At 38.6% G+C, this 11,079-nt stretch overlaps 1 protein-coding gene across 1 annotated transcript; it reads left to right on the forward strand.

The window, feature by feature from the left end:
* Nucleotides 1-324: 324 nt before the first annotated feature.
* On the forward strand, nucleotides 325-6,617 carry LOC122660328 (glucosidase 2 subunit beta-like). The gene is made up of 5 exons (XM_043855584.1): nucleotides 325-466; nucleotides 570-683; nucleotides 1,144-1,239; nucleotides 1,819-2,058; nucleotides 6,388-6,617. Exons 1-5 carry the CDS (start codon nucleotides 361-363, stop codon nucleotides 6,600-6,602), a joined length of 771 nt encoding a protein of 256 aa, XP_043711519.1. The 5' UTR covers nucleotides 325-360; the 3' UTR covers nucleotides 6,603-6,617.
* Nucleotides 6,618-11,079: the final 4,462 nt, after the last annotated feature.

The following is an 11,079-nucleotide window of genomic DNA, read 5'->3' on the forward strand; positions in this document are numbered from 1 at the left end:
GTGATGCTACAGAAGTGAAACGGGTTCTGGTTTAACAGTAGAAGCACATGTTCTTTCTCAGAGACGGGAGAGACATGGTTCTTGTTTTCTTCTTTTCCTTTTCTCAACATAGTTCCTGTTTGATCTCTACCATCTAAGGGAGTTTGATGGTTTTTTTTTTTTTTTTTTAATAGTGGATCTCACCCGCTTGCAACTTGCTCTTCTCTCTCTCTCTCTGTTGGGCATTCAAGAACTCTGAGAGCAAGATCTTTATATATGTAATTTAAAACTAGGTTGAGTTGGTAGGAAACACTTTACACTTTACAATTTTCATTCACATTCTCTGGAATTTTGTTGGTTTTGATTTCATTTCATCAAAAGATGAAAGACCATCGAGTCTCTCTTCTGCTGCTTCTCTTTTCCCTGATTTTGGTGGTGGGATCAGCTGATTTTTTGTCCAAAGACTTACTTGGAGTTGCTCCTGAAGGTAATTACCTCATATTTTATCTTTTTTTTTTTTTTAAATGTTAAACCTGTGAAATCTATCTACTATTTTCTCTTTGTCTGAGAGGAAGTCTTCGATTGATTAGATGAGAAGTACTTCAAGTCCGATGTTATTAAATGCATGGATGGAACCAAAAAGTTCGCCAGAGCACAGCTGAATGATGACTTCTGCGATTGCCCAGATGGAACTGATGAACCAGGTCTTGCCATTTTAGTGGTTTTTGTTCTTTTGGATCAGTTTTAGTACAAATGGGGTCGTTTTTATTCTTTTTGTTATTTCCCTGGTTGTACTTAAACTAGGGTTTGGATTGACAAGTATGGTTTTTTATTAATTTTCGTTAAAACAAGCCAAAATTAGAGACATTTGAATTTTAAGAAAGGTTGTTGCATTTCATTTTTTTCTTTTATAATGATTATTTCTTTGGTGTTTTTTTTTTGGTTGGGGGGTGGGTGTTGATGGCCTTTGCTTTGTTGGGTTATTTTATTAATTTAAATCTGCTCTTACCATAGGGACAGAAGGTTGGTGTCAAATTACTTTTAGGGTAACATGTAAGACATTTTGGTTTCTTGCTGTGTCTTAGTACTTGTTAGATCACACAACTTGCTTGATGGTAAATGCTTTAGTTGATGTATGTAATATTGTAGTTTCCTGGGTTGCAGGAACATCAGCATGCCCTGGAGGAAAGTTCTATTGCCGAAATGCAAGACATGTTCCTCTTACGTTATTCTCCTCCAGAGTTAATGATGGCATATGTGGTATGAATTACCTTATTTAGTGCATTTCTCTTGATTATTCTGAGGGCTGCCAGGTCTTGGTGCAATGGTAAGGTTGCTCCGTTGTAACCAAGTGGTCACGGGTTCGAGTCTGGAAACAGCCTCTCTGCGAAAGCAGTGGTAAGGCTGCGTACATTATGATGCCCCCAGACCCCGTAGTGGCAGGAGCCTCCTGCACTGGGTATGCCCCCCCCCCTCTTGATTATTCTGGTATATGTAATCCGTGAATGAGTTCCTTTGGTTTGTAATGTAATCAAGTAGAATTGTGCTGTTTTCATGAAATTAAATTCAAAGAAGTGACAAATGTGTTGTTTTCGTTATGGTCCTTTAATTATCAAACATAACGTGAAACCATGTTTATATCTGACTTTATTGGTTCTAATAAAACTTGTCAGAGATTTCATGTTTTGGGTATTGTTCTGTCTCATTATTAGTCATTTCTTACAGAGCCATGTAAAGTGTTGGGCAGCCTTGTATTCCTAATTGTGCTGGTCATTTTCTTTACCATTTTTTTTTCCTTAAATCTTATTTTTCTTCTTCTGTTCTATCCCCAATGAGCAGATTGCTGTGATGGGAGTGATGAGAATAATGGTAAAGTAAAATGTCCAAATACATGCTGGGAGGCTGGCAAAGTGACTAGGGACAAATTGAAAAAGAAGATTTTGACATATCAGGAGGGGGTCACCTTACGGAAGCGAGAAATAGAGCAAGCTAAACAAGCCATCTCAAAAGATGAAGTAGAATTGTCAAAGCTGAAAAATGAGGAGAAGATACTTAAAGGTCTTGTTCAACAGCTCAAAGGTATAGGTTTGTTGACTTCGTGTTCTCCTATAACTTCAAATTCAATTGTTATCTCATTGTTGAAGCCATTTCCTAAGTCTTTGATGGCTTTATAAGTCTTGTTTTGAGTTAAACCCTTCTTTTCATAAATCCAGTAAAATAGAAAATTCTTTTCCTCCTGATCAAGCCAAAAAAAAATCTTAGACAATGACAAGTTTGGTGAGCTGATGCAGACGGATCAGTTTGATTTAAAGCTTAGTTAAACCTTGTTTTGACCCATTATTGGGATCAAGGTTTGGAATTTTTGATTTCGACCCCATTTCTATTTCTGTCGAAACTGAAATCTTTCAGTGAACTTTTAGGCCTGATTTGGTATGATTTCTATTTCAATTTCAGGGGGTGATTTCTATTTCTGAAATTGTTTGGTTTGATTTCTGCACCTTATTTCAGTGAAATAGAAATCAAGTGAATTTGAAATTCTGAAATAGCTGAGGAGCTGTTTCAGAATTTCTATTTCATTTGATTTAGCACTCTTGCTCTTGAATGAACACATGGTTAATTTCATGGGCAAAGTAGTAATTTCATGTTAAAAATAAAACACCACCCTTCTTCTCCTAATGGTCTCACCATCACCACCCCACTCCCACCATTGCCACCGCCACCACCACCACTACAACCACTACTACCCTGTTACCACCACCACCACTACCCCGCTACTACCACCACCACCACCACCACCACCACCACCACTACCCTGCCATCACCACCACTGCCAACACTGCCACTGCCACTGCCACTGCTACCGTCGCCACCACCACCACCCCCACTACTTCCACGTCACCACTACCCTGCTACCACCGTCACCACCACCACTACCCCGCCGCCACCACCACCATCCTTCCCAAAGAAATATAGAGAATCTATTCTTAGAATTTGAACTATCAAATGGATTTTTTTATTCTTGAAATATTTCATATTGATACAACCAAAACAATTTCAATTTTTTGACCAAAAATCTATTTGTTGACTATTTCAAGAAATCAATCCAAAATTGAAATAGAAATCATACCAAATCAGGCCTTAGTCCATTTCACAAATGTTGTTCCATTTTGACGCGGCAATTCAATAGTCATTTCGTTTCGCTTTTGGTCGAATTAATTCACGAAATTTCGGTCATCTCATTTCAACTGAAATTTTGGACTATGATTGGGATATATGGGCGGGCTTTGGACTGAATAATTTTGGGTTATGTGTTTTTCTGGGTCTTAATTGTAAGCATGTATAGTCATTGGTTCTGTATGGAGATAATAGTTTACTTAAGTGACTAAGTGTCTTTGATGTTTGTATAGTAATAGAGTTTAGTTGAGTATGCTGCAAGTAAGTGCGTTTAAGTCTTATTAGGAGTCTTCTATAACAAGTATTTCGGTAGTTTAATTTAATTTTTTGTTTAGGTAATTTAAAGGGACAGTTGTTTCTTTGGATTAGGAGTCCAAAAGGGGGTCAATCTAGTCTTTTATAAATAGGGCTGTATCCCTCCACGAATTTAATGGATTTGGAATGGATTTTAGGCTGTTTTATACTTCTGGTTGCTGGTAAAAGTTTCCAAGACTTCAGACGGGTTTGTTGTCTCTTTTTGGACTGATTTCAAGTCTGATCTTCCGGTCCATCTTCTTATTCCTCTTCTTCTCCAATTGTTTCTTTTATACTTCTTTGATGTAGATAAGTCACTTGGGGCTTATTTTAGTGGAAATAAGCTTTGGTTTGGTCATATATGTATTGGGACTTTGATCCCATGGGTTTACTTTGTAATTGGGCAATTTAATGAGCCTAAAATATGGGTAGAAAGTAGGAAAACGGGATTTACTTCATTAGTTTAGTTAGAGTTCTGTTTTGAGTCTGTTAATTTTATTATTTCACTTTCCTAGTCAGTTTAGGTTACCTTATTAGTTAAGGATAGGATTAGGCATTTCCTTTTTAATGTCTAAGTCTATTTTTGAGTCTTCTATACAAGTTTGTAAGGGAGGCCAGCATTGTACACGGATTTGATTAATGAAATATTGGCTTTAGCCTTTGTGAAAATCCTGAGATAGGTTGGGTGAGATGCCCAGGCTGAGATAGCTATTTCCTTCCCCCATCCCCTTCCATCGTCCAAACCCTAATTTTGTTCAAATCGAGTTCAAGAGTGCTACAAGCTTCTGGGAGGTTCGTTACATCTACAATATCATTCAACTGCAGCCCCAATGGTTTCAACAGGTTATTAATTTTGCGATACATTTCTTATGTATCCATTGGTGTTATATTGGATTTGAATCAGATTTCAGATCAATCTATATTGATTGACTTGTGGGATTCTTTCTTTTGGTTATCTTTTGAGATCTCATCATTCTTCTCCAACCAATTTTGAGATCCCATTGCTCTCTTTCTTGTTTTTTGGAAATTTTTTATCATTTGAATTCCCATTGTTCTTTTGGTTCCCTCATATAATTTTAGTTCCCATTGTTCTCTTGGCTCCCTCATATAATTTCTTATTTATTGGAGGGTTTTCTATTTGATCCTGCCTGGGATTAGACCTATTCAGGTTTTAGTCTTACATTATTCTACCTCTCCCAATTTTTCCTTGCATTGTTTTGTCAGATCTAAATTTCTACCTGCTAAATCTTAATTCTATTCTTCAAATCTGTTCATCTAACTTCTGTTTGTAACAAATCTAATCAGTTTATTAGATGATTAGATCTGATCTTCAGCTTCTGATGTATCATTTCAGTTTTTGATCTTAGCTTGAATATTGCGCAGGCAGGGTTTCATCTACTATAAAAAGGGCGTACCCAGTGCACGAGGTTCCCACCCCTGCGGGGTTTGGGGAGGGTCATAATGTACGCAGCCTTACCCCTGCTTTCACAGAGAGCGAACCTATGACCACTTGGTCACAATGGAGCAACCTTTACCGTTGCACCAAGGCCCGTCCTCAGGGTTTCATCTACTATCTTTTAAATAAATTTTAAGATTCTTTTGTCGGCTGATTCTCCTATCCAAGTATAGTACTTTACCCTAACAGGTAACAGCAGGCCAATCTGGTTGGGAATTTGCAAGTTATTAAACTTGTACATAGTTGCTCTAATTCTGGTCCTTTGGATTCTATATTAATCCTGGCCTTCAATGTATGGTTCCAGCACCTCTGATAGCTTCTAGAATCCTGAATCACATAGTAAGGCAAGTTGAAGAAAGCATCTCTGTTTACATGAATTGTGAAATGTAGCAAAGCAACCATCATAGCACCCAACTTATGACAATCAAGGTCAAATGTGTGAACCTCAAAGATATAGAAAATGCAGCTCGGCTTATCGGGGATATCGTAGACGTGGTAAGAGTAGAGGTTCTGCTCGATTCACTGGTTCAATTATTCATCCCATTTTTGAAAGGTTCTAGGATCTTTGGCATCGGTTTGGTGAAGTACGAATTGTTTTATTGGTGCAAATGGTGTGGTTCTTTATTGCATTTAATTGAAACTTGCCATCGTAGAACTCAATTTACCGCGGCCCACAGAGGCTCCACACAGCAGTCCATCATCAGAAATCAAGACACCAAAACCTCAACACAATCACCTTGGTGTTTCTAAGGAATCACTCTTAAAATTCAGAAGCAATTACAGTTTCAAATTGGGGCTAATTGCCTGAAACAATAACAAGATATGCATTAATCATCATAAAATTGCACGACCTAATGTGCATATGGAATTAACATTTTGAGACTAGAGCATGATGGGCCTAAATGTTAAAACACACATAACATAAACATATGCATGTTCTTTCACTCTTTGGATCTGAGGGGTTATTTTCTTTTGATTGATGAGAAGTTAAGATCTAAAGTCAACAAAGCCTTCTCCCGTCTATTTGGGTTTGCAATAGGAATCCAGTCCCGTTATTCCATTCTATTTAGCATCTAGTAACAAATATAAGGTTAAGTCTCTCCCTGAACTAGGGTGTTTCATCATAGATGTCAACTTATTGTGAGGGGAAAGCAAAATTACTTTCTGAGGAGTGTTAATTATTAAAAAAAAATCTGTATTCTAGTGATTTCGAATTTAGTGAAGTCCATCATCATTGGTGTTTCATTTGACACTATAATAAGCGTTGGGAGTAAAATATCAATGCCACATCCATTGATGTCTTTTTGATGTTTATTTCTGATGTTCGTGAAATTATCATATTCATGAGAAAATTTTTTCCTTGTTTTTTGGTCATTAATAAAATTGCTCTTATTGGTTTAAACAGGATACTTATAAATTTCTCAGAGAGATATCTTAGTAGTTGGAAGCTTTCTGTCTAATATTTTGTTTTAAATCTTCTATAGAGCATAAGGAACAAATAGAAAAAGCAGAGGAGAAAGAGCGCTTGGAGGGAGAAAAGGAAGAGAAGAGGAAAAAAGAATTTGAGGAGAAAGCTGAGGAGGAAACTCAACAAGCCGATATGGTTGGAGTTTCAGAGAATCCTCCATTAGATCAGGTTATAATGGTGGTTACTGATTTTGAAGTTAATTTTATTCTAGATCTTCGTGACAGTTCATAAATTCACAGATACCATGTTACTCTTCTCCGACTCTTTTAGAACCCACCAGTTCGTGATGATCTGTTTGCTGGTATCTTATGATTCATCAGTTATGAATTAGGCTAGTTACTACTGTTTTTCCTTTGATTCTGATGGCCTTAATTTAAACTGGAAACAAATTGCACATACATCTTGGAATCCATTGTGTAGGGAGAGGATAAAAATGAGCATCTATGGAATAAAGACAACTGCATGTGGCATGCTTGACCTTCAATTTGAACTTTAGTTGTACAAAACTGCACCGTAAGTGGTTACCTAATTCATGTGGGTGCATATATGTTGTGGTTCTCAAAAGGTCATATTAGGTGAATATCTCTGAGAATTTATATATGATGAATATGCAAACATTGACTGTAGTTCATGTTCTTTTAGATATAGAATTTTGTCAGTTACACCATAACCGTGGTGGGCAATGGGCCCAATATAGCTATTACTGTTGTTAAATAATAGTCGCACTCAATAACTTCAATTGCTTAAAAAATAAAAGAACTTGTAATGAAAAATTACTTAGGCTTCGATAGAACTGATCCATAGGCCACAGGATTTGGAACTAATTGAAATTTTGTAGAAATGAACTAGATAAATTACAATATAGAGGTACAATGTCCCCTACTTGATGCGATTCCGGGTTCCAAAACCGTACTTTAGGATCGCTATGGGCGCACAAGGATTCTTAAATAACTCAAATTAGGAGTTCAATGGCAAAGCCTTATGTTAACAAAACAGAAAATAGGAAAATGCTTGAATGATCGATGTGATCAACCAAGCCATATATTTATAATATGAAGAGTTACATCCTAATGACAATAATACCCCCTCGCATAGCCGACATAGCTAGGCAGTACATAAACATAAAAAATAAAGCAGTAAAAAGACCAGAATACCCCCACGGTATTCTGGTTTACATTATTCAACACTCCCCCTCAAGTTGGAGCAAAAATATCAATCATGCCCAACTTGACTAAATTAGGATGAAATAGCTTTCCAGATAATCCCTTGGTGAAAATATCAGCAAGCTGATCAGCAGACTTCTCAAAGGGAATACAAATCAGCCTTTCTTCCAATTTCTCCTTGATGAAATGCCTATCCACTTCAACATGCTCGGTGCGATCATGCTGTACCGGGTTATGTGCAATGCTGATTGCAGCCTTGTTGTCACAATACAACATCACAGGAAGACGAATAGGAACATTAAGATCTTGTAGCAAGCCTTTGAGCCAAAGTAACTCACAAATGCCTTGTGCCATAGCACGAAATTCTGCTTCGGCACTAGAACGAGCAACCACATTCTGCTTCTTGCTACGCCAAGTGACAAGATTGCCACCTACAAAAGAACAATACCCAGAGATAGACTTGCAATCTGTAGAACCAGCCCAATCAACATCAGTGTATGCCTCTATCTGTAGGTGACCATGAAGAGACAGGAGAATGCCTTTTCCTGTAGCTGACGTCAGGTAGTGAAGGATACGAAGAACAACCTCCATATGAGAAGAGTAGGGATCATGCATAAATTGACTCACAGTATTCACAACAACAACAATATCAAGACGTATGTGTGAGAGATAAATCAACTTCCCCACTAGTCTTTGGTACCGGCCTTTATCAACAGGTTCACCCTCTTTTGTCCTTGAGACGAACAGTAACATCCATAGGAGTATTTGAAGGGTGACATCCTAGCAAACCAGTTTCAGCCAATAAATCTAGGACATACTTCCTTTGGGAGAGAAAGATGCCTTTACAGGATTTGGCAACCTCAATCCCAAGAAAGTACCGTAGCTTTCCTAGATCTTTAATCTCAAACTCCTGCCTAAGAAAGGTCTTCAACCAGCTGATCTCATCACCATCAGTGCCAGTAACCACTATGTCATCAACGTAGACTATAAGAACAGTGAGTTTTCCACCAACCCTCTTTATAAAGAGAGTGTGATCAGCATTACTCTGCTTATAGCCCACAGAAATCATGGCTTTGTGGAACTGGCCAAACCATGCTCGAGGTGAATGCTTCAGCCCATAAAGTGCACGCTTCAATTGATACACTTTACCTTGGTTTCTGTCATAAGAGAACCCGGTAGAATGTCCATATACACCTCCTCATCCAGTTATCCATTTAGGAAAGCATTCTTCACATCCAACTGTTGCAATTCCCATCCAAGATTGACTGCACAAGATAGCAAAACTCGAATAGTATTCAGCTTTGCAACAGGGGCAAAGGTCTCCTGGTAATCAATGCCGTATGTCTGAGTGAACCCCTTTGCCACGAGTCGTGCCTTGTACCTATCCAGAGTGCCATCCACCTTCTGTTTCACTACAAACACCCACTTACATCCAACATTTTCCTTTCCAGGTGGAAGAACCACAAGCTCCCATGTGTTATATTTTTTCAAGGCTTCCATTTCCTCCATCATTGCTGCCTTCTACTTTCCATCTGATAGAGCTTCCTGCCAATTGTTAGGAATACAAACAGAAGAAAGAGAAGAAACAAAAACACGAAAGGATGGAGAAAGGGAGTCATAAGAAACAATATGAGATATAGGATGCTTAGTGCAAGCCTCGACACCTTTGCAAAGAGCAATAGGTAAATCAGGAGAAGAAACATTACCAGGTAGAGAGGCAGGTTTTGGAACCAAGTTTGGCAATTGAATGGGTACTGGTGCAACAGTGGATTGAAGCTGCTTCTGTTTCCTTGTATAATTCTGCACATTAGATTCATTAATCCTCCTCTGAAAGTCACTAATGGTTTTCTGGACTAGAGTCTGGACAAGAGTTTGCTCCCCCTGAATAGGAATGTCAGCAACATCATCTGTGATGGTCTCCTCCTGTATAGGAACCTCTCCTCCTGAGCATGGTACTAAATCTCGTTTCGTTTCGGTGTTTCGGTTTGATCGAAATTTCCGAGATCGACGAAATTTCGTCGAAATATGGTATTTTTCTGTGGGTGTAAAATGCCAAAATGACCGAGATTTCCGAAATTTTCTAAACGAGATTACCGAAATTACCGAGATTTCCGAAACGAGATGACCGAAATTTCCGAAATATTCGAAATATTGCACGTGACACTTAGCGATTTTTTCAATATCTCGCGATATATCGTGAGTCCACGATATTTCGTCGATATCTCACGAGATATCGTCGAAATATGGTATTTTTCCATTTCGGATTGGTATCGTATCTCGGACAGCTCGAGATATACGAAATTTGGCGAAATATTGCCGAAATTTCGCGAGATTTTGAACTATGCTCCTGAGGCAGAGGGAGAACTAGGAGTAGGAGGTACAGGAACAGGAATAGACTCATTGTAAACAGACAGGAGAGGAGGTTCTATGGTTAGCATATCTTCACTAACAATCTCCCCTTGAAGAGGTGGGGACAAATAATAAGAAACAATCTCATGAAAAACAACATCTATACTGACCAATGTTCATCTGGCAGGAGGATAATAGCACTTGTACCCCTTCTGGGTGGTAGAGTACCCTAACAAAATGCAGCGGAGACTACGGGGTTCATGTTTACCAGGGGACCTAGTATCCCTGGCATAACAAACACAGCCAAACACCCTAGGGGGAACAATAAAAAAAGAAGAGTCAAGTAAGAGCTCGACAGGGGACTTGGAGTCAAGAACCCGACTGGACAGCCTATTAACCAAATAGGCTGCAGTGAGGACAGCATCTCCCCAATAAAAAGAAGGAACGTTACGAGCAAACATAAGTGCTCTAGCCACCTCCAAGAGATGACGGTTTTTCCTCTCAGCCACACCATTTTGGGCTGGAGTATCAACACAGTTGGTTTGATGTAAGATCCCATGGGCAATAAGGTATCTTTGGAACTGACCTTCCATATACTCTGTCCCATTGTCACTTCTCAAGACCTGGAGAGTGGCATTGAATTGGGTCTGGAACACTTGTGAAAATGCTGAAAAAAAGAAAAAACTTCATTTTTGGTGTGCAGGAGGAAGACCCAAGTGAATCTGGAATAACAATCTATAAAAGTGACATACCACCGATGACCAGAAAGAGAAGTTTTTCTACTAGGACCCCACACATCAGTATGAACCAAATGAAATAAGGAAGAAGATCTTTTATTAGAAACTGGATAATTTGAACGTGTCTGTTTGGCCAAGACACAATACTCACAAAAAAAATCTTCCTTATTACAATTTTTAACTAATACTAAAAATAAATGGGATAGAGTTCCTAATGGGGGATGTCCTAGTCTAGAATGCCATTGGTGTAATCAGAGGAGAAAGATGCAGGGTGACAGAGCCGAGAAGGTAATGCTTGTGTAGCAAGAGGGTCTCTGTCAAGCAGGTACAGTCCACCATGCACTTTACCCGATCCAATCGTTTTCCCCGAGTCCAGTTCCTGAAGGACATAATGGGTAGGAAAAAATGTCACTTTACAATTCAGATTTTTGGTAATACTACTAATAGAAAGAAGATTAG

The sequence above is a fragment of the Telopea speciosissima genome, chromosome 4 (assembly GCF_018873765.1).
Source record: "Telopea speciosissima isolate NSW1024214 ecotype Mountain lineage chromosome 4, Tspe_v1, whole genome shotgun sequence".
Classification (NCBI taxonomy): Eukaryota; Viridiplantae; Streptophyta; class Magnoliopsida; order Proteales; family Proteaceae; genus Telopea; species Telopea speciosissima.

What these genes read in the sequence shown, in the direction of transcription:
- LOC122660328 (XM_043855584.1), top strand. Translation starts at nt 361, where the DNA reads ATGAAAGACCATCGAGTCTCTCTTCTGCTGCTTCTCTTTTCCCTGATT. An exon ending in AGATGGAACTGATGAACCAG is followed by an intron (nt 684 to 1,143) that starts GTCTTGCCATTT and finishes CCTGGGTTGCAG; the next exon opens with GAACATCAGCATGCCCTGGA. An exon ending in TCTTGTTCAACAGCTCAAAG is followed by an intron (nt 2,059 to 6,387) that starts GTATAGGTTTGT and finishes AATCTTCTATAG; the next exon opens with AGCATAAGGAACAAATAGAA.